The 24,591-nt window shown below is 42.9% G+C and overlaps 1 protein-coding gene across 3 annotated transcripts in view; it reads right to left on the bottom strand.

Moving 5' to 3' along the window:
- MORN1 (MORN repeat containing 1) overlaps positions 1 to 24,591 on the bottom strand; it is a 231,698-nt gene that overhangs the window by 2,125 nt on the left and 204,982 nt on the right. For all 3 annotated transcript variants that reach the window (XM_075191725.1, XM_075191728.1, XM_075191727.1), the window contains one exon: positions 16,963 to 17,039. In XM_075191725.1, the coding sequence (XP_075047826.1) occupies positions 16,963 to 17,039 (77 nt within the window). The remainder of the gene's footprint in view (positions 1 to 16,962; positions 17,040 to 24,591) is intronic.

Here is a 24,591-nt window from a genome sequence, read left to right as displayed (position 1 = left end):
AGCACACCATTCCCTTCATTTAATAAGCACTAAATTACAGTAAATAGCTAGGAAGGGGTGCAGTAGTTCCAAACTCTGTAATTGGCCGACTCTACGAGAGGAATAAGTAATGATCCGACAGATGTCCCTGATATGCAAGCACAATGCTAATCAAACACCTGTGATTAGAAGACGTAGAGGAAGCCTCTCTATTAATGTTAATCAGCAGTAATCACGTTATATCAAGAGCAGAGCAAACAGGGTCCATTATTAGCATAGAAGAATCTCATTCGCAGCCTGAATCTCTAGTGTTTATATTTTGCTTATTATCAAACAAAATGTTTTCAATTACCTAAATCAATTCACTGCGGCACAATGGGCTCCATCTTTGCAGCGTCTTATGCAAATAAAAATGTGCCTCTAACGGGCGGGGACTGCGGTTCACAGCAGGAGCCCACGTTTATTTATAGTTTAACTGCGTCTTTGCAAATAATTCTGCATAACTGTAATATTATGCTGCTAGTAGCCGACACAAGAATAATTGTTTTTTCCCCCTTCATACTTTTCAACAGGGCACGTGTATGGGAAGTCACCAGAATATTTTTTTTAAAAAAAACACATTATACTGAAACTGATGTGTTAGCTTTTCAGGCTATGCTTAACATAGACGCTCTCAAATCTGAAATGCTGCAGAGAAGATAGTAAAGGTCATTCTATAGAGTAGTGATACTGTGGAGGTGTAGTACAAATGCTACTATGCGATTCAATAAACTATTTCATACTTGCTCACGCTCCTGGAATTTCTGGGAGACTGATGAATTCCGGGTAGGTCTCTGGAACTCCAGGTAGAGCAGGCAATTCTCCCGCATCCGGCCCAACCTATTGAAGTGGGCAGGGTTGGGGCCTCCATGATGTCATCAGGTACGGATTAACCCCAGATCTAACTGGGCTACAGGACAGGGGCCTCGGGCATCCAGGGGGCCCTTGACAGTGCTCAGCGGCATTATGGATTGGTGCCGGGGCGAGGGCGCCCCCGATCCAATCAATGCTGCTGAGCCTCTCACTGTAGTCCTTCTGCGGCGCTCAGTAATCTCCCTACTGAGATCTCGTGAGTCTCACTCTCACGAGGTCTCCTCGATAAGGATATTACAGCGCGCCGCGGAAGGACTACAGTGACAGGACAACAAAAATAGATAAGCGCTTGGGGGGGGCGGCAGGCGGCTCACGGGGGGGATCTCACGGAGGGGTGGGGGCGGCTCACATGGAGGGCCTCACGTGGGAATGGAGGCCCCCTGAGCCCAGGGGCCGCCATTCCCTTAATCCGAACCCTGGATGTGATGCGTCAATTTGGTCCCATCCTCCGTGGCAAAATGACACTATTGCATTATAGCGGTACCAGGGCAAAATGACACAATTGGCGGTGCACTATCCCCTCCTCTGTCACACCCCTCTGGGCTCTCCTAGAGGGCTAAAGCCAGCAAGTATGAACTATTTTAGAAGCAAAATGTAAAAGCTATAATTAATGTAGGGGGTGATTAGAGCAGGACTTTAAAGTGAAAGCTTCACTTCTATAGATACAACATTCCAATCCCATCAACCACAAATCATGGAAATAGTTGTGCAGAGCTGCTGTACAGAGGCGCTTCCTAAAGAGAAGAAGGGGTTAGTATCTTGTTACTTGCTTGGTGGGCAAATGCTCCAATATTTTGTGGTTAGTAAATGACCTCTTTTGTGTGTTCATACAGAGCATAATGGCAACCTATCAGTTAAGAAATCCATAACAGCCAATCAGACACTTGCTTTTGTTAGTCTACCTTGCATTAGACCAATCAGAGAATATTGGTTAGCTGTTATGATTTATGATTTATTTGTACTTACGCTAGGAAATTGCATAAAGTTAGGGACTGGCAGAAGGGGAATTATTAATTTTTGCAGCAAATAAATCTTTATTTAACCATACAACCTATCAACTTATGCACTCCTCAATACACTAGCAGCAGGAGGAAAGGCACCAATATAGGTTAATGAGAGTGGTAATCACTGAGTGCTTCCTCCTGCATTAGTGTATTGAGTAATATGTGATGACAGCAGGCGGTGCTGGGTATAGATGAGGGACCTGGTAAAGAACTTTCGGGAGGATGAGCATGCTTAATGTGTTCAGCACAAAATATTACATACAGATTCATTGACTGGGTCTCAGTGGGTTGAAGCTGATTGGACAAGTCACAGCAGCCTTTTAATCACCTTCAAGCGACACTTCAATACGCTGGTATCATCAATTCACATTGTCCTTGTTTGGGGGGTATCTAACAAACCACAGGGAACTCTGATATGAGCCCCCAGCTGTGCAACTAGTTGGAGAGAACTAATTTTCACCTAAAATCATTCTAAGAGGACATCTCAATTATCAAAATAAATTAGGATTTATAAGGGAGCTGTGAATTAACAGGACAATTTGTTATAATTGTGGTCTATTATATATGTGGTGTTATTATAGGTAGTTTTTCCTTTATAATGTTTTTGTCACATTTTGGTCTATATATTTCCAAATTCTAAATTACTATATACTTCCAAATTCATCTGTTTTTGAGACGATGAACCTGAACACAAGGTTTCAAAGATTCCTGGAAATGTAGTTAGGTAAAGCTTACATATATGTATAAATAAATATACATACAGGCACATATGCCTAAGGAGTAGTAGGTCTTATCAGCCTTCTGTAATGTGGGACAGGTAGTGCTGATGTGATTTAAGAGAGCATATTGTGTATCATATGTTAGCTTCACAGAAAATGTAATGCATATGGTTATTTATGACCTCTAACACTGTCATTTATTTCCATATTTTGATGCATAAATTTTCACCTAACTTTTTTATTTTTTTAAAAAAAAATGGGTTTCTTATTTTCACACTGGGGTCATTTCCAAATTCAGAAAAACATGGAGCAGCAGCACAAAAGTCACAGTTTTCTACTTTGTGACATCATTGCTTACTCTTCCATCATGTTGAGCATTTTATCGACACACACACACACACAGGGGCGGATTGGGAACTTAAAGCGGCCCTGTAAAAAAATTATTGAAGTGGCCTCATGTGGGTGGGACCAAAGCAACCGTAGGTGGGGCTAACACAAAAGTAGGCGGGATTTAGAACTACTGTTATTTGGTTCTAGTAACATTTAGGAAAGCCTAGATGTGAAGACACAGTGGGTTATCTCTAAAGCAATGCTGGGCAAAAGCTGCCAGTCCTGTGCTATAAAATTATCTGAATCCTTTTGCATTATAAGCAACTGGTTTATAGTACCTCTGTGCTCCAACTTGTTTAGTTGCCTATTAACACATCCTTCTAAGATTCCCATCATAGAAACATATCTGACTTTGTTTAAAAAGTTTAACCATTAGGAAACATGTTGGCACAATCGCATTTGATCAGTCTGCCAGAGCAGCATATGAGCGCCTCACCGCACTGTTGCATCTATCCCTGATGTCATGAGATGCAAACTACAAGTCAAATCTCTCTCTATATAATATATTAATATGTGCACTGTGTGTTTCAAAAAATGCATTAATAATAATCCTTATAATAAATGGCTGTCCAGGTGCAATAACCTCAAAAGGTGAAATGTTTCAAATATCTGCAAGAAAACACTTCTTTTGTAATAATTGTGTATAAGCCCTAAATGTGCCCAGTGATTGGGGGATTGGTTTGAATTAATAACAGTGCAGGGAGGGATGGATGGCAGACAATGGCATGAGTGAAGGGGAGAACTATTCCAAGGGTTTGCTGGTAATATAGTAAGTGCAAAGGAGGAAGGATTAATAATATTGTCAGTGCAATGGGGGCTGGCCATATGTTCTACAAAGTAATCTGAGAATGGGACCAATGCAAGGTAGAAGGCAGGCAATGGAATCAATGTAAGAACCACTAAAGTATCACCAGAGCTGGAAACTGTGTGCACTATTGCAGAGCTGTGTGCACTATTGCACTGTGTGCACTGTGTACACACAGCTCTGCCTTCACAAGCAGTACAGTGTGAAGCGGGACATACCTCCCAACTGTCCTTATTATCGGGGCAAAGCGAGACAGTCACCCAAATTCAGGACTGTCCCACCAGATTCAGGACAGTTGGCAGACTGTTCTGCTCTTTCCTACCTGTCCTTGTCACTTTCACCACCTGTGGCTGCTGGTGTCTTTAGACCAGTCACTGCTTGTCTGGGTCCTGGAATGATGGGGGCCGTATTTGGGAAAAAAATACATGTAATTTAGAAAACACCAACCAGCCAAGGTATTAATTCAATAGTACCCACATTTATTAATTAGGCCTCCCTCCAGCCCCAACATTAAAGTATATAGTACTCACATTTGACAAATAGATCTATTTCTCTCAAACCAACCCTGACAATAAACTAATAATATACACATTTAATAAGTAGACCTACTTCCCCCCAATCAACCCCAGCAAAAAAATTAATAGCACTTACACTTAGAGTTACCATTTTCCACAACCATCCCCGGCATTAAATAATTCATATTCACATTTAATAAATAGCCCTCCTCCCCAAACACAGCCCCACATTCAATTAATAGCCCCAAACCACCCCAGCATTAAAGGCCCCATCACCCCATCTTAATATAGTAGGCCCCACTATTAAGTTAAATATCACACCAATAAATTAAATTGCCCTACCATCACCCCAGAAATAAAATAGAACCCATTAAATAATTAGCCCCCATCTAAACTCCACTATTAAATTAATAGCCTACCTCCCACCCATGTAATTTTAAGACAGCCCCCCTCCCTTCCCTCATATCGTACATTATAATAAGAAACCCCTCCTTTTCTCACACATTAGAGCAGCCCCCCTTCACACATTAGAGCTGCCCCCCCACTTCACACATTGGAACAGCCCCCCAATGTATCACATTAGAACAGTTCCCCCCCCCCACATTATAGCAGTATCCTCTCACTTACCTCATTACTGCAGGCAGTGCTGATGGAGACTCCTCTCTGCTCACATGGGACGGTATCTGTCACGTGGTGCACGTCCCATGTGACCTCTGTACAGGACTAGAAGAGGCCACACACAGGGAGAGGAGAGGAGGAGAAATGGATCTACATATTCTCGTCCACTTTAAGGAAATACCACACTGCACCCCACCCCTCCGCTGGCACTCGTACCTGACACACACACCCTCCCCCACTGGCATCCGTACCTGGCACACACACACCCTCCCCTGCTGGCACCCGCGCCAGGCACTCATCTCGCCCCTCCTGGAGTCCTGGAGGCTGTAGACCAGCCACTGCAAATTTGCTGGCCTCTTGAGAACAACTCTATGGCCAATCCGTCCCTGCACACACAAATTTCCAGAACAAGATGGAATTATTTGTGAGATGAGCAACTTTTCCACACTAGTATGGATTCCATTTGGAATGCAGGAAAATCACCATAATGCCTGTGGTAACCAACTGCCCCGAGCCAGGAACTAGCATAGTACCTGTATCCAGCAACTGCCCCGAGCCAGGAACTAGCACAGTACCTGTATCCAGCAACTGCCCCGAGCCAGGAACTAGCACAGTACCTGTATCCAGCAACTGCCCCGAGCCAGGAACTAGCACAGTATCTGTATCCAGCAACTGCCCCGAGCCAGGAACTAGCACAGTACCTGTATCCAGCAACTGCCCCGAGCCAGGAACTAGAACAGTACCTGTATCCAGGAACTGGTCGGAGCCAGGAATTGGCACAGTACTTGTATCCACCAAATGCCCAGAGACAAGAACCAGCATAGTACCTGCATCCACCAACTGACAGTAACTGTATCCACCAACTGCCTGGAACCAGGAACTGGCACAGGACCTGTATCCAGCAACTGGCCACAGGCAGGAACTTGCACAGTATCTGTATAAACCAACTGCCTGGAGCCAGGAACTAGCACAGTGCCTGTACCTAGCAACTGCCAGGAGCCAGGAACTAGCACAGTGCCTGTACCTAGCAACTGCCTGGAGCCAGTAACTAGCACAGTGCCTGTACCTAGCAACTGCCAGGAGCCAGGAACTAGCACAGTGCCTGTACCTAGCAATTGCCAGGAGCCAGGAACTAGCACAGTGCCTGTACCTAGCAACTGCCAGGAGCCAGGAACTAGCACAGTGCCTGTACCTAGCAACTGCCAGGAGCCAGCACAGTGCCTGTACCTAGCAACTGCCAGGAGCCAGGAACTAGCACAGAGCCTGTACCTAGCAACTGCCAGGAGCCAGGAACTAGCACAGTGCCTGTACCTAGCAACTGCCAGGAGCCAGGAACTAGCACAGTGCCTGTATCCACCAACTGCCTGGAGCCAGGAACTAGCACAGTGCCTGTATCCACCAACTGCCAGGAGCCAGGAACTAGCACAGTACCTGTACCTAGCAACTGCCAGGAGCCAGCACAGTGCCTGTACCTAGCAACTGCCTGGAGCCAGGAACTAGCGCAGTACCTGTACCTAGCAACTGCCAGGAGCCAGGAACTAGCACAGTGCCTGTACCTAGCAACTGCCAGGAGCCAGGAACTAGCACAGTGCCTGTACCTAGCAACTGCCTGGAGCCAGGAACTAGCGCAGTACCTGTACCTAGCAACTGCCAGGAGCCAGGAACTAGCACAGTGCCTGTACCTAGCAACTGCCAGGAGCCAGGAACTAGCACAGTGCCTATACCTAGCAACTGCCTGGAGCCAGTAACTAGCACATTGCCTGTACCTAGCAACTGCCAGGAGCCAGGAACTAGCACAGTGCCTGTACCTAGCAACTGCCAGGAGCCAGGAACTAGCACAGTGTCTGTATCCACCAACTGCCAGGAGCCAGGAACTAGCACAGTACCTGTACCTAGCAGCTGCCAGGAGCCAGCCTGTACCTAGCACAGTGCCTGTACCTAGCAACTGCCTGGAGCCAGGAACTAGCGCAGTACCTGTACCTAGCAACTGCCAGGAGCCAGGAACTAGCACAGTGCCTGTACCTAGCAACTGCCAGGAGCCAGGAACTAGCACAGTGCCTGTACCTAGCAACTGCCTGGAGCCAGTAACTAGCACAGTGCCTGTACCTAGCAACTGCCAGGAGCCAGGAACTAGCACAGTGCCTGTATCCACCAACTGCCTGGAGCCAGGAACTAGCACAGTACCTGTACCTAGCAACTGCCAGGAGCCAGGAACCAGCACAGTGCCTGTACCTAGCAACTGCCAGGAGCCAGGAACTAGCACAGTGCCTGTATCCACCAACTGCCAGGAGCCAGGAACTAGCACAGTACCTGTACCTAGCAACTGCCAGGAGCCAGGAGCCAGCACAGTGCCTGTACCTAGCAACTGCCAGGAGCCAGGAACTAGCACAGTGCCTGTACCTAGCAACTGCCAGGAGCCAGGAACTAGCACAGTGCCTGTACCTAGCAACTGCCAGGAGCCAGGAACTAGCACAGTGCCTGTATCCACCAACTGCCTGGAGCCAGGAACTAGCACAGTACCTGTACCTAGCAACTGCCAGGAGCCAGGAACCAGCACAGTGCCTGTACCTAGCAACTGCCAGGAGCCAGGAACTAGCACAGTGCCTGTATCCACCAACTGCCAGGAACTAGCACAGTACCTGTACCTAGCAACTGCCAGGAGCCAGCACAGTGCCTGTACCTAGCAACTGCCTGGAGCCAGGAACTAGCGCAGTACCTGTACCTAGCAACTGCCAGGAGCCAGGAACTAGCACAGTGCCTGTACCTAGCAACTCCCAGGAGCCAGGAACTAGCACAGTGCCTGTACCTAGCAACTGCCAGGAGCCAGGAACTAGCACAATGCCTGTACCTAGCAACTGCCAGGAACTAGCACAGTGCCTGTACCTAGCAACTGCAAGGAGCCAGGAACTAGCACAGTGCCTGTACCTAGCAACTGCCTGGAGCCAGTAACTAGCACAGTGCCTGTACCTAGCAACTGCCAGGAGCCAGGAACTAGCACAGTGCCTGTACCTAGCAGCTGCCAGGAGCCAGGAACTAGCACAGTGCCTGTACCTAGCAACTGCCAGGATCCAGGAACTAGCACAGTGCCTGTACCTAGCAACTGCCAGGAGCCAGGAACTAGCACAGAGCCTGTACCTAGCAACTCCCAGGAGCCAGGAACTAGCACAGTGCCTGTACCTAGCAACTGCCAGGAGCCAGGAACTACCACAGTGCCTGTATCCACCAACTGCCTGGAGCCAGGAACTAGCACAGTACCTGTACCTAGCAACTGCCAGGAGCCAGGAACCAGCACAGTGCCTGTATCCACCAACTGCCAGGAGCCAGGAACTAGCACAGTACCTGTACCTAGCAACTGCCTGGAGCCAGCACAGTGCCTGTACCTAGCAACTGCCTGGAGCCAGGAACTAGCGCAGTACCTGTACCTAGCAACTGCCTGGAGCCAGGAACTAGCACAGTGCCTGTACCTAGCAACTGCCAGGAGCCAGGAACTAGCACAGTACCTGTACCTAGCAACTGCCAGGAGCCAGGAACTAGCACAGTACCTGTACCTAGCAACTGCCAGGAGCCAGCACAGTGCCTGTACCTAGCAACTGCCTGGAGCCAGGAACTAGCGCAGTACCTGTACCTAGCAACTGCCTGGAGCCAGGAACTAGCACAGTGCCTGTACCTAGCAACTGCCAGGAGCCAGGAACTAGCACAGTGCCTGTACCTAGCAACTGCCAGGAGCCAGGAACCAGCACAGTGCCTGTACCTAGCAACTGCCAGGAGCCAGGAACTAGCACAGTACCTGTACCTAGCAACTGCCAGGAGCCAGGAACTAGCACAGTGCCTGTACCTAGCAACTGCCAGGAGCCAGGAACTAGCACAGTGCCTGTACCTAGAAACTGCCAGGAGCCAAGAACTAGCACAGTGCCTGTACCTAGCAACTGCCAGGAGCCAGGAACTAGCACAGTGCCTGAACCTAGCAACTGCCAGGAGCCAGGAACTAGCACAGAGCCTGTACCTAGCAACTGCCAGGAGCCAGGAACTAGCACAGTGCCTGTACCTAGAAACTGCCAGGAGCCAGGAACTAGCACAGAGCCTGTACCTAGCAACTGCCAGGAGCCAGGAACTAGCACAGTGCCTGTACCTAGCAACTGCCAGGAGCCAGGAACTAGCACAGTGCCTGTATCCACCAACTGCCTGGAGCCAGGAACTAGCACAGTACCTGTACCTAGCAACTGCCAGGAGCCAGGAACCAGCACAGTGCCTGTACCTAGCAACTCCCAGGAGCCAGGAACTAGCACAGTGCCTGTATCCACCAACTGCCAGGAGCCAGGAACTAGCACAGTACCTGTACCTAGCAACTGCCAGGAGCCAGCACAGTGCCTGTACCTAGCAACTGCCTGGAGCCAGGAACTAGCACAGTACCTGTACCTAGCAACTGCCTGGAGCCAGGAACTAGCACAGTGCCTGTACCTAGCAACTGCCAGGAGCCAGGAACTAGCACAGTGCCTGTACCTAGCAACTGCCAGGAGCCAGGAACCAGCACAGTGCCTGTACCTAGCAACTGCCAGGAGCCAGGAACTAGCACAGTACCTGTACCTAGCAACTGCCAGGAGCCAGGAACTAGCACAATACTTATCTCCAGCAACTGCAAAGAGCCAGAAACAATCACAGTGACTCTATTCATGAAAAAGCATCTCCCCCAACAGCTTCAATTGTTATTCCACTATGTTATGTATCAAGTGTTTAACCACCTCTTAGATTGTAAGCTTGTTTGGGCAGGGTCATCTTTTCCTTCAGTTTCATGTCATTTGATGTTACTTGTCTGTATCACAGTTCAAATGAAATAAGATTAGATTCAGATTTTTACTTTTTCCTACATGCTTACTTTAGTCTTTGACTGTAGAAGTATATAAAGTTGTGCAAAACATCTATTTAAAATAAATGTAGAATGTGGGCGTGCATCTTTATATTCGCTTTGCAGTAAAGTAGGAACAACTGCACATACAGAATGAATTGTGCACCTACTTGTTTTGTGGCTCATAAATAACCCCAAATGTAACAGCATGTTTCATAGAGCTATACTGAAACTAAAAATAAATATGTATTATTAGATTTTAGATTGAGTTTTACAAACTTCTAGATCTTTTGAGTTTTCTCCTAATAGTGTATCAGACTTTACAACAAAAAATACAACATTCACTGTACACCTTTACCAGCCAGGTCTGAATGTTTTCCCCTGGCCGAGGTGCTTCAACATTGAATTTGGATCAATAATGCATTTTTAGGAACGTGTGAGTTTTTTTACTTTAGAATATATCACACTCACAGTGATCTCCTGAAAATTTAATTTGTCATTTTTTTTTATAAGACAGATTGCATGGGTCACTTTTCCATAATTATAACGTTACATATTACAAACTAGACTAAAGTAAAACCTCAAACACATCCTGTTTACAAGAGGAGTTTGCAGTAAGCCATTAATAAAATGAAACAATTGTAATTCAGGTCAATAATTATGTAAATTCATGAAGCTACTTTGAAAGTACTGGAACAAATTTCAGACTGGCCTGGCACGATGTCCTCTACCGTTATTTTTCTTTTGTCTTTACTGCATAGTATTATGTATTATGTAGTAAGGAAAAAAACAATCAGAAAAAAACAAAGTTCCCTAAAAAGCTGGATCATCTGGTAGACCGCATTCCATCCGGCGTGCTATGATCTCATCCGGGCAGACTAGCTCCAGCCCATGCAGCAATAGGGAAAACGTGAAGAGAAATCTGGCTTAGGAGCAAGTTCTCAAGTCTGGCATCCCAATATGGTTTCCAAGCAGGGGCAGGCTGGGCTGGGGGGCAAAGGGACATCTGCCGCCCAGGTCGGTCACTACCTTGGGCTGGGTCACTGGGCCACCTGCATTTTATTTCCTTTAAAATGTTCCTAATAGGCTGTTGAGTCAAGTCTTGCCCCCCAGGCTAAAATATGCCAGTCCTCCCCTGCTTCCAAGTTGAGCTTCATACTGTAGTACGCTCTCTTCTGGACCAGCTATGTGGTGACTCTACTTAGGGCACACTGGCATTTCCAGCACCCTCCTGCCAGAAATTTGTGAACCAAGACATATAATACCCTGCAAATCACAGGTATATGACTGTATGCACTCATTCAGAAAACTATAGTTCCCCAGAGTGCCTTTGGGAAGTTAAATGCAAATTGCGTCGGCCATTTTTGGGTGGACAGAGTGCAAACTACAGCCCAAGCTGCTCTCTATAGCCCAAGACTGGACTAGAAGGCTTCAGGGAGAAGCTTGGGGAAAAGGGGAGGAGCCAAAAATGACTGGCTAGAGAGAGAAGTGATGTGTGTGGCCGCTGGCTGAACTAATGGAGGATCTTCCCATAAAGAGCCACTGAATCTATGGCTGAATTGTTGTTTTGAGGGATGATTGCAGCCATCCCAGAGAGAAGCACCTTTGCAGTATAGTAAAATACTCAACTTGCCACTGCCTATGAGATGTCAGCAGGACTCATATGAAGACAGATAAGTTTATTTTGCTTTGCTATGTTCAAGTTATTTCAGTGAGACACCTCTGGCCGGGACTGTAATATTACTATTGAAAGGTGTTATAGCACTGGCTAAAGGAAGAATTTGCTCCAGCCAAATCTGCTGTATTTAAAGTTATCTACAATTTGACTGAAACTGCCTAAAATGGATGCTGATGAGAGAATTGCAAGTTGTTTAACCCTACAGCTGCTGGGAGAGAGTTCCTTATTCCATTATGAGAACTATCTGCCCCGTTACAACTACCTATTCCATACCCCACCCCTGCTCCGCTGCACCGAGACACCTATTACGATCCCTGCTCTGTTCAGATTGGGGACTTAATGGTTAAGGGAGAAAACTTATATTTTTTTGGTGCGGAAGGGCTGGCGTGACACCCTCCTGCTGTGCTTACCGGGCTTACCATGTTCCACTGACCCTGGCTTTACTGCAGTGTATGAGCTAGAGGAAGCCTGCCCACGAAGTTCATCCAATGGGCTGGATGAAATGGTGTCTCTCTCAGGTCAAAAAGCTATCTGGGGGAGCCTCTTTAATGGTGTGTAGAAGGCACTATGGGGCTGATGTGGAGTTGGACGCATAAACATAGCAAAAAAAAGCTCTAAAAAAACTGCTCTTCAAAAGTAGTTAATATTTATACCCATATTATAATTCAGAGGCACCTCAAGACGCATCCAGCTCTGCACCAGTATCATATGTGTCAGGTTTATGTCAGGCGCACTTACACTTTTTGTGGGCAGGCACAGTACAAATTTGTATATTTTACAGAAACAAACCTGCATATGTCCAACTTAGCATGAGCTTTCATGTAGTTAAGAAACAATAATGCTAGAGGACCTGGTGACCACTTTGGTGGTACATTTAAAGCTTGTCATATTTAATCACATGATTTCTTAAGACCTCTCTTGTCCATTTGTCTTGTTGTGTTTATATATGTGCTTTTAACACTTGTTGCCAGGGTACGTGAGGCATAGCAACAGAGCTACTGGAACTTACAGACAGGAAAAATTAGGATAAGACCATGTAATAGTCAAAGAAACATAAATATAAAAAAGACAATACAATAAAATTTAAATGAAAACATTTAACTACTGTAAACTTTTTATTTAAAAAAAAACAAAAAATGTTAACTATACTATAGTATGCATGGACAGCTCTTTAAGTCCCTCTACATCATAAGTCATCTTGCCATCCGAAATCCTCCCAGTTCAAAACTAGGTCAAGAATAAAGACTATCTATTTAACAAAAATACCTCTATCGTCAGATGTTTCATTAAATAAACATAGAGAAATTATTCTTCTAGGTCCACAACAGGTGGGCAGAGGTATTCTCCATTAAAGAGCCTTTAATGTTGGATTGTAAATGAACTGTCTGTGCTATGTAATGAAATGAGGCATAGTTTAAGTAGGGATAACTGTGTTGGTTTTATCCTGGGTTTACCGAGACAAGTAATCTGGACGATGGATCATACCTACAGAACAAGGGGCCTTTTGTTGGAAAGTGGGTGAAATAAGAAGGCCAAATTTATTTCTTAAAACATATTTTTTGGTTTTCACACATCACACATCTACAGTTTCCACATGGATCATGTCAAGTAAAGATATTTGCGGAGAGTTTTCTGCCATGTGTGTTATTCATTTTTGAAATAGAAAACAGTCTCTTCAACTAGATCAGTGCATTTTTTTTTTTTACAACATAGAGTAAGCAAGACCCCCACTTTAATGTCAGTTTTGTAATAGAAGTATTCATAGTACAAAAATTATTATGGATTGCTTGTGCTTACTTAAATGTGCTGTATCTTTGTTCCGGTGGTGTATCCCATGTATTTACATGTCACTGTTAATTGGAATGAAGTTAACAATCTCTGTGATGGGCCTTGATTTTTACAATCAATGGGAAATGCCATACAATCTGAGTTCTATTGTTTTAGCGCAGACAGCTGCGAGGATAAGACACAATCCTGTTTAATGTCTCTGCTATTTTATTATATTATTGGTATGATGTAATCTACCTCGCGTAACACTTTATTTCTTTTCTTTGTTAAGAAACATATAGGGCCTGGTTCATTATGGAAAGTAAAGGGACAAAAAAAAAAGAAGTAACTTTGCACCTGGGCAAAACCATGTTCCATTGGAGGGGGCGGTAAATTAAAAATTTGGAGACAGATTTATAGTTGGGTTGGACATGTCCTAGATCAACTTTAAATTTCAGTGTAAAAATACAGATATTAAGTATTTGTGTGCTACATGAAACACAGCCAGTATTTAACTTATGTGCAAAATAATAAATTAATTTGCACCCCTTGCATTGTAACATGGTTTGTCCTGGAGGAAATTGACTCCTTTTTTTTGCCTTACTTTCCATAATGAATAAGGCCCATAACGTTAATAAAAGGATAGATAACATGTCAGCCTTTAGTTGGGGTTAATTTAAGTTGTCTTAACTAGTGATCTTCTTGTCTTTTATAATCAGGGCCGTAACTAGGACTGTACGACAGGGGCGATCGCCCAGGGCGCAACGCTGAAGGGGGGCGCAATTTAGGAATAGTTTAGCTTCATTTGGTTAAAATTGAGGGCTAGGGGGGCGGCATTTGTCTTTCTCGCCCCAGACGCTAGAATTCTAAGTTACGGCTCTGTTTGTAATTACATATTTATCTCTCCCCTCTATACCATTTAGGCCCTTATAGATTTCCTAATAACTATATCCAGATATGTGCAGTTGATGTAGCCAACCAAACATGGTGGATCAAACTCCATAGATCCAGGTCTTTGGCACAAAGGCCATTAGGGTCTCTACTCAGCACTTCATGGCCACTGGCCAGTTGAATTTATTTGTATGCATGATAAGAAATCAATTGATTTAGGTTTGATTCTTCATCCTTGTCATGTGATTGTTCTAGCAGCGCAAGTGTGGTGAATTCAGGTCAATTTGATCTAAAACAACCTAATTGCACATTATGATGACCGGCATAACTCCACATAGACATTTGGTTTTAGCATCCCAGGGACGCAAGTGGACACATAAAAGAATTTCAAATAGCCATAATTCACTTTTGTTCACACATTGATAAATTCATATAGGACCGTAGGAGTGGGCGCTGGTGGGCTTAGGGAAGAGGGTGTGCCGCTAGGACTTCCACCAGTGGGGACAATAGGAACAGCTGTCCCTGGCTCTGTCACTAGGAGGTGTACTGACTTATCAGTGCCTGTCTCCAAGTGCAGAGCTCCCCTCCTCTTACCCTGCTACGGAGTCCATTGAAAGAAGGGTCAGATGGCTGCACTATACACTCCGTGTGGGCAGTGTGTACAGAGCGACAGTGACATCATCAGCGGGTATTACCCACCTGGAGCAGCAGTGGTGTGAGCTGCTGTGAGGAAGACTGAATACTGCAGGAACCTGAGGGGTTGGGGGTAAAATATGGGAGTGTGGTGGAGGTGGAGCAAGGTATTATTGAGGGGATATGTGACAATGCGAAAGCATAATATTCCTATTTAATTAGGACTATGGGATTGGAAGGTTGTGGAACAAGAGCAGGAAAGTAGTGACCTCCCACTCTGCTTGGACAATGTATCTACTGTTATACTCCTGAGACAATGAATTCAGCTTGGGATTTAACCTCATACTGAATGAGTAAGGAGCAGTAACGTAAGTGCCACACAGAGTATGTGGATGTCACGTGGAGTGTAAAGAGAAGACATTCAGGCAATGACCAGAAGAAGAGAGACCTTCAGAGAGACAACTGGGCAAATCTGTGAAAATGAACACCGAAATATATTTCTTTATTATGTATTATTATTGTTGTTGCTGCATATTGTATGTTGTATTGTGCTATTTACTATGTTAGCTACGTGTATTGTTGTATTTGTTTTATGATCATTTGCACTAGGTATTATCTGGTTTATGTATTATTATTGTATTTATATATTTGTTTTGCATTGATGTACCCTTGCTTGGAATTTGTGGCATGTTATATATAAATTTTGATGATGATGATTACAACAGGAACATACATGGTACACAAAATAAATACAGACATGAAAACAATGGCACAGAGGACCCTTCTCACAAGAGAGCATCCAATCTAACATTTTCACTAGTAATGGGTCTGGGGTCACTGCACTTGGATCATAATCTGTACTCTGATAACACATCCTAGGAGTCTAGTCATTAAAAGGTAATAAGGCGCCATCACGGCCGAAAACAGGGTTTATTGATGGTGATAGGGCTCTTTTTGCCTAGAGGTGATGGGGCCAGTGCTGTATTATGGTCTTATTCTGGACGCCATACTTCCTTGCTTCTAGCTCCAGCACTGTATGCACAGACTGCTAAACAAATTTCCAGATTCAAAGTAAAATACAATAATGACACCAATGAGCCAAAAAAAAACAAACAAAAAACATTGTATCCATAAAGCTTAATATAATGGACCCAAAGACAATAAGGAAGGAAGAGAAGGAATTTGGGCAAAAAGAAAGTCTGGATCACCAGTAGAGCAGTTGATATGAGAATTGTGAGATGGAAAAAATCATAACAATTATCTACTCCTAAAATTTCATAAATCTAATCTCATGTATTAAATATTACATAACAGATTTTACTTTGCCATTCTTTATTCCAGAAATAAGTAAATGTGTGATAAAGTAAGTACACCCTTGTGGCTTCCATATCAAGAAAGATAGTAATTTGAGCTATGTGCTGGTTGACAAGTGTACTGCATTGTTTGATCATCATGAAGTGCTTCCATCTCTATATAGAAGCAGAACCTTTGTCAGGTTGGTTTGGAGCATGCACGTTTATGTTACAAAAAATGAGAAAAATACATTTGTAATAATCTCAGAGAAGAAAATTTGAGACTTTCTCCATTCACGTTCTACGTTGTTGGATAGTTTTTGAAGACTGAGGTTGTAGCAGATGTTGGGAAGAAAGAATAGCTAGAGCCCCTTGATCAAGGGCTGTTGTTAGGGTGCTGATAACATGTGGGACTGGCAGATCAGGACATTACAATGTAGACATTGGAGAGAGAAGCTGTTATAGAGAGGTGGAAGTTGTTGAAAACTACCTGGACCTGGAAGAGACAAACTGGGTGGGATGAGGTGGGGATAGCTTGGGGGCATAAGGAAAATGTGTAGTAACAATCAACCAAGATGATGATGAGGGTGTCAGGGGATATAACAAGACAGACTTGTACTTCAAAAGATTGGAGAGTGAATAAAGGAACAGGAGACAGAAATTTGAATGTACAGCGCAGAGAAAGGAGGAGACCATCTTCATCACCCTACATGCTTAATGTGGGAACGTACCCCACCAACTTCCTAGAAACCAGTGACATTATTCATGCATGAGGTATAAATGATTAGTCAATAGATACATATTCATGAATCTAGGATCAGCCCACAAAACATCTCCCTTCGCTACGTGTAACCGAAACATACACTTTGAATGCTATGGACTATACCCTTGGAGTGGACGGTTATGAAATAGTTACCTGGCCTGGCCGCGTTAATGTTATCCGCCAAAGGGTTCTCTCGTTTCCCCTTACGGTCTTTATTTATTAGCTCTGATCTGAAACATAGAAACATAAGCATGTAACTGTAGAAAATAACCAGAAATGATTTAATTATATTTTGCAAACTAAAACAAAGACATATGTTTTTTTTTGTATCGAAAGGATTGTTGGCAGAAAGTAAACTTTTCTCTGTCCTTAACCAATATATATTCCTAAAATGTGGAGGAATACAACAAAAAAAGTATGGCTAATGATGAGAAGATGGACAACTATTTTATAATTAAACATTAAGCAATATTTATAGGACATAGTAAATGTCAATCAAAGGAAAGCAAAAAAACCAAAACTAAAAACATGAATTACTGGTTAGAACTAATTATAGACAAAGGTTTGTCAGTAATTAACTTCCTATTCTATTTCCTATTCCTTTGTGTACTTCATAGCATTCCAAACTAAATCAACACCGTCCTTGTAGTTCCCTGGTTCCACACTAACTTAATGCACTAACAGTAACTTAATGCACTAATTTCTTTTAGACTCTGATGTACTTTAAGGTAGCATTACCACTTCCCCTTATTGGAGCAACGGGAAATGCCCTCGGAAAAGACTTTCCAGGGTTCTTACATTTCGGGTACTGTATCATCTGCAAATAATTTTCTGCTACCAATTTAAACTGTCTATGGAGAAGTTGTGTGTTCGGGAGGACCAATAAGAAGCTTCAGTCTACGTGATTGTGACTTTTTTTTTGGTTTGTGAGGTCACCCACCCCTCCCACCTTTAAATAGCCCACAGATTTTGTTCGGGGCTGCTTGGGGGTGCCCAGGGGAAAAACTGGGCACTCCCAGGCATGGGTGCCCTACCCAGGGCAACCCTCACCAGAGCATGCGGCTCTGGTGAGGGTTGCCCTGGGTAGGTTAATTATTTACCTTATCTGAATCTTTACGATCTCTAGATTGTCAATTACTGTTGATTCGTCACAATACGTAGTTGCCCCAACTGAGTCTAGAGGCCTTGAATACAGAATAATTATTTTGTTTTCTGAATGGATTTGAAGTATTCAGAATGTGAGGATATTATCATCATCATTTATTTCTTTAGCGCCACTGATTCCGCAGCGCTGTACAGAGAACTCATTCACATCAGTCCCTGCCTCATTGGAGCTTACAGTCTAAATTCCCTAACATACACACACAGACGACAGAGAGAGAGAGAAAGAGAGAGAGAGAGAGAAAGACTAGGGTCAATTTTGATAACAGTCAATTAACCTACCAGTATGTTTTTGGAGTGTGGGAGGAAACCGGAGCACCCGGAGGAAACCCACGCAAACACAGGGAGAACATACAAACTCCACACAGATAAGGCCATGGATGGGAATTGAACTCATGACCCCAGTGCTGTGAGGCAGAAGTGCTAACCACTGAGCCACCGTGCTGCCCATATTACAAGATTTAAGACCACAGGTGACAAGCATATTGTTATCTCAAACCTAAAATTCAACCATTAGTGCCCTGAATATGCATCATGTTACACGTACATTACATGGAATCCATAAACGCCCTGATACGAAAGTAACGAATAACTCAATGAAGGTGCCCACTGCTGGATTTAACAGACAGTGCCAAGCAGTGCTAAACTAGGGTGGACCACAAGTTGCATATAACATATTGTTAGAGGTGGGACTGGACATGTGGAATATCAAATGTTGTGTATAAATGACATAAATAATATACCTGAAATAAGTATAGTATTTATAATTAAGTAAACATGTCTACTATGCTCTCTTTTCACCCATTCTGCAGCAGGTTGCATGTCATGGGGAGGTAAAATTGAATTAAAGTTTACTTTTTAACATAGGTTCCATGGAATGTCAGGTTATCTCTAAACTATGTACATTGCCCTCATGATTCTTATCGGGGAAAAAATCAGCGATGCTTTACAATATACAGAACAAGCAAACTATGCGCCATAAATGAACAGAGGAAAGAAATCCAATTGGAACAACAAAAAAAAAGTTATTTATATTCTCTATAGCCAAGGAAGCCCTTAAAAGAGCAGCTTGTTTTTTTGTTTCTGTTTTACCGATTCTTTTGTTTGTTTTGCTGTTTTATACCTTTTAATAGCCTATGGCAGCTTCAAACAAGAATAGACTGTATGTTCAATTGGCTCATTGGCATTTCAGACAGATTGTTAGTAGGAAAAGTTTATCCCACCTCTACCTGACAGGGCTTAAAAGAGTAAGAAAAAAATGCATAGGGGTGCAGAATTCGATTCATCACATTAAAAGTGTGTGAATTGTTTAGTTTTTCACATTCCTCAATTCACAAGCTTGAGCATATGGTGCAACATTACAGAAAGCCAGGTATTCCGATACACTGACACAAAACATGATTAAACAATGTTCCTTCCTGCTGCCATTCACTGATATGTGAACTGCAGTGATTCTCTGGGAGCCTCATTAATTTGGAGCTCGTCTCTCAGACAGATGTCAGTTTCGGCAGCAGTGGTTTCACATATTTTTATGGTGTCTCGCTGACAGAAGTTAGAACTTTTTCCATAGTAAATAACATTTTTGACCCAGATTCCCTAGCTCTCGGTGTAAATTCTTTAAATGTTGATATAACACGCCACATAATGAGTTCATTAGCTGTTTCATTCTGATTTCATTCTGTCAGTACTACTGACTTTTCCTATTCACAGATCATCATCATCATCTATTTATATAACGCCACTAATTCCGCAGCGCTGTACAGAGAACTCACTCACATCAGTCCCTGCTCAAATGGAACTTACAGTCTAAATTCCTTAACACACACACACACACACACACACATACACAGACACTGACTAGGGTCAATTTGATAGCAGCCAATTAACCTACTAGTATGTTTTTGGAGTGTGGGAGGAAACCGGAGCACCCAGTGGACACCCACGCAAACACGGGGAGAACATACAAACTCCACACAGATAAGGCCATGGTCGGGGATCGAACTCATGACCCCAGTGCTGTGAGGCAGAAGTGCTAACCACTAAGCCACCGTGCTGCCCCAATGACACTGTGACGGGGTTGGGCATGCATGTACAACTGCATGTTACACCCACCAAGTAAACAGAAAAAGCCCTTTGTTTTTATGAGATTCAGAGGTCAGATACACTCTGTTAGTACAGTCGACTGCACATCAGATCTCATGGGTCTATTACATTTAATGAAAGAAAAAAAAGTGTCCACAAAAGATGGACTATTCCTTTAAAGTGTATTTTATGCAAAAGCTGTCATGTAAACTGCATAACTAGCTGCAGTGATTTTATTTTTACTTTATTTTTATTGTAAAACAGGAAAAAAAACTCTGGAAACAATATATACTTTGGTGGAAGTCCCAGCAGTAGCAGTGTGAATCAATCACAAGTCAATATCTCTGTCTGGCTCATTCATCATCCCTAATATCTGGATCTTCTCTAATTGATTCATAGACAGAAACAGATACAGATTAGTCCCAGTGCTAGTCTGCTCTGTGTCTCAAATGGTCAATTCAACTTGCTGTAATGTACTATAGATAACAAATAAATCCAGATACAACCCTAGTGGAGGGGCCACCATTACTGACAGTACCAATAAGATCATAATGGGGGCTGTTTTTTAAAGGTAACTGTAATGATTATAGCCTAATGAGGATAATTTTGAAATGTATTAATGCAATCATGATCTCTCCCACAGATATGAGATGGATTTAATAACACTTTCTGCACCTAACCACTGTGTGTAAGGTGGTTAATGTATGTTTTGGTATGGTACACAGCCCTGCTTTTGGTAACATGGCTGGGAGAGTATTCAGAAATGCTGGGTTTACCAACGTCCTGTCAGCTATGGTGTATGCTCAATCCCCCCAGATGCTAAAAGATTGGGAAATTCCTCTGGCTGGAAAGGACCTTATCAGTGTAGATATATTTTGTATAGCAAAACTACATCAAAACAATACTTTACATAATCAATATTTGGAGAAACCTTTGTACAAATTTGTAACCAGTGCAACCAGCTACATGAAATGCGTTAACGATAGATGCCAGCCCCACAAGGAAGTTATATAAATAATGTATCTTCCTAAGGAGTCCATATAACATAATCATGCTTCCTATGCATCTGTACAGAAAATCATACTCTGTTTATTGGACTTAATATAATATCTCTGCTAGGTTCTATGAAAAAGTTATACTATTTGTAGAACAAAACAGCAATAAAACAGCAGTAAAACAGATTAGCATGCCAGCACACCAAAGGTTGGGATGTCACAAAGGACCATGGGGCTTGGGTAAAGAAAAGATTTCTAAAACTAATGAAATAATTTTAGAAATTTTCCGGTCTTGGGGCTCAGTCTTTCATACCTTTCAGCCTTCCTTAGACAATAGATTACATTACTGCTTTAATTCCTGTTTAATTTAAGAAAACAGTTTTGCATTTATATTTTCTTTATGTCAATTTGCTATCACCATTTTTACTCAATAAGCATTGTGACCTGACCCCCCACAAAAGCCACAACCAGCACCAGGCTATGACAGGCTGGACTGGTCACTCTATAACAGGGAAACTTGCAGCTTGTGGTCCTCCTGTAATAGTGGGACTTAGCCCCAGACTGCTCTGCATGCATTCCCTAGGGCCCTCACTGATGCCAAGGGAAGTTAACCATAAATGTAATTATTTGCAGCTCTGGATCCAACTTAAAAACAAAACTAAACAAAACAAAACAAAACAGGGTATTGCTCTACATGTGTGTAGTAACTGCTGAAGTGCTGTAGTGTCACCATATACATCTAGGTGCCACTCGCTATTTCATGTTAGCCACACCTATGGTGGAGGTTACATTAAATAAATAGAAAAATAAAGTTTAGACAAGAACTGTCTATTGTCCTAAGAGGGAAGAGTCTGTCAGTTTCAGTTCTCATGTGATACATTAACTCATTACTAAACATACCATACTTTTTATTGAGTGTGTTCTTTCTCTTACATTCAAGTTGTTTATTGATTACTGCACCTAATTCAAGAGTTCAACTGTCACCTATGACTACAAGCAGAGAAACGGAGCCAGCACTTAACCAACAACTCCGAATACATCATGTACTATAACTATACAATATGTTTTAAAGGGATAGTCCACTTTTTTGGACTTTTAAATACTAAAGATTGGGTTTTATGCTATCTTTTGAGAGTGGGCATGTAGGGTCTACACATATAGTATATGAAACACCCCATAGCCACCCCATCTACCTATGCCAATGTTATTCAGTCTGGAGTTCAAACTGACAATTGGCAGATGCCACAATGCTGGAGGTGGGCATATTTGTGGACCAATTACATGCCCACCTCAGAAGAAAGAACACTTACACTTTGAGGTTACTGTTTGATATACTTTGTTACAGAGCGTATCTAACAAATGAAAATAGATAGGGGATGCAAATGATAAAAAAAAATGGTTAACATACATTAACACATAAAAGTGTTAGCATTAAAAAAGTACAGACAGGTTCACACATCTTTTAATATATATCTAAAATATAAACATCCTGCAATAATAAGTTCTAACATTTGTTTTCTGTATAAAATTAAAGAAATGGCCTTTTTTTTTTTATAAAGAAATCAGCAATTTTTAAGTACAATAATGGCCTGTAATAATATGTCCTGCATGGGGTGCATTAGAATTTACAAGCTCTTCTAGCTTTAAATGAGTGAAATTAAATAAGAAAGACTGGGTTAAGGAAAGGTCAAAAATACCATATGTACTGTAGTCTACTGGATGAACACATTTAGTGCATTTATACCATGATGTTACCACTTTCCTTAAAAGCAAACCCATTCTCCACCCTTATAGCAGTAGCCTTGAAACTATATTGATTTTTTCACCCTTTAAAATTACTTAAAACACTATCAAAATTAAAAGAAATGGAACAAATATATTGCACAGTAAACAAATGGAATGTAAGAATATACATTAACAGCAATGTTTAGAGCTTATATATTTTCTTAAAACATTACAACTGGAAAAGGGCTATTTTCCTTACTAGGCAAAATATACATCTGCTTAATGCCAACTATAAAACAAGAATACTGTAAGTCACCACCAGATACAGCTGTCTGTATTGTACAGCTGACAACAGACACTGGGTCTGTATCACATAACAAACTCCAGAGATTGGGGTCTCTTTGGTTTAGCAGAGACTAGAGATCGGGTTATGTATTGAATATTGGAGTGCTCTCTTTATGATAAAGTGGTCACTAGAATTGTTTCGCTATTATAACAAGGTAACTAGAATGCTTTCTGTATTGTACACTGATCAAAAGAAGGCCATCTATATTGTATAATGATCACTAGAATGCTCTCCATACTATACAGTGGTCAGTACGATGGTCTCTACTTCATAGAGATCATTAGTGTACACTGCATAGGCAAACCGAGGGGGGGGGGGTTCCTAGTGCCTGGAAACCCCCCTTCAAGCCTGGGGCACTGTATAATTGAGGTGGCTGTACCCTGTCCCCGCTTCACATGGCTCTGCTTGAAAAGGGAGAGCACCTAACAGTAGTGCACGCAGCATTCCCCATGTATATTATGGGGATAGTAAGAGTTGGAGAGCAGCCAAGAACTGTCTAAATTTATAGCCACGCCTCCATGCATGCTGGTCACGCCCACTGGCGGCGTGGTGTGGAAACCCCCCTCTACAAATCCTGCGTTTGCCCCTGCACTGTATAGTATACTGGTTATATAAGTATGAGATGTGTGATACATTTGTTTTTATTTATTTTAGTTTTGGTTATTTACCTTCCCCTTTATATGGACATTTAATTGGTATGATCCAAGAATAGGTTCAATTAATAATATATGTGCATTTGTATTTTATGTATAACATTTTAGCAGGAACCTGTGTTCTAGCAAGTATGGGTAGTATTATGTTGAGGAATACCCTACACAAATTTTTGTACTGCGTTGCAATCCTCGCTAATTACCGGTATTTTGTCTTGTTTTATTGAAGATCCAATAAACAAAGTATATAGCATATTGTAACCATGATTACATGTACAAGCAGTGGAAAACCATAATGGTCTAAGAAAATGTGGGTAAAACTATGAGGAGTAGATGGTGGCCTCAGAGAGTTAAGAAGAGCGATGGTTCTGATCAGAGACGGAACTAGCAAGTTGTGGGCCCTGGTGTAAGGAGACAGGGACCCGGGAGCCCCCAACCCTCCGCATCTGCCATGCAGCAGGCCCGATTATCTCCATGGGCCCCGAGGAATGGCATCTGCCGCACCAATAGAAGTTCCGCCACTAGTTCTGATGACACATTCCAAATTTCTCCCATGTCTGGTTGACTACCTGCATGCATACTTACCAACTTTTGACTTCTCACCTCTGGGAGATCCCGGGGGGAGGTCATGTAGCAAAAGTGGGCGAAATGGGGGTGTGACGCACCAAATCTCATTCTTTTTGCCAAGGCCCCCCGCGATGGGAGGACACGATTTGGTGTGAATCGCGTCACTGAGGCCCTCGTCCCATCCTCTTCACTAGGAAATGCCTGCACAGCTTTAGAAACTTTTTACTGATATATGGCATAACACTTGTTTCATAAA

The sequence above is a fragment of the Mixophyes fleayi genome, chromosome 11 (genome assembly GCF_038048845.1).
Source record: "Mixophyes fleayi isolate aMixFle1 chromosome 11, aMixFle1.hap1, whole genome shotgun sequence".
In the NCBI taxonomy this organism is placed as follows: Eukaryota; Metazoa; Chordata; class Amphibia; order Anura; family Limnodynastidae; genus Mixophyes; species Mixophyes fleayi.
This window is presented reverse-complemented; position numbering and strand designations above follow the sequence as displayed.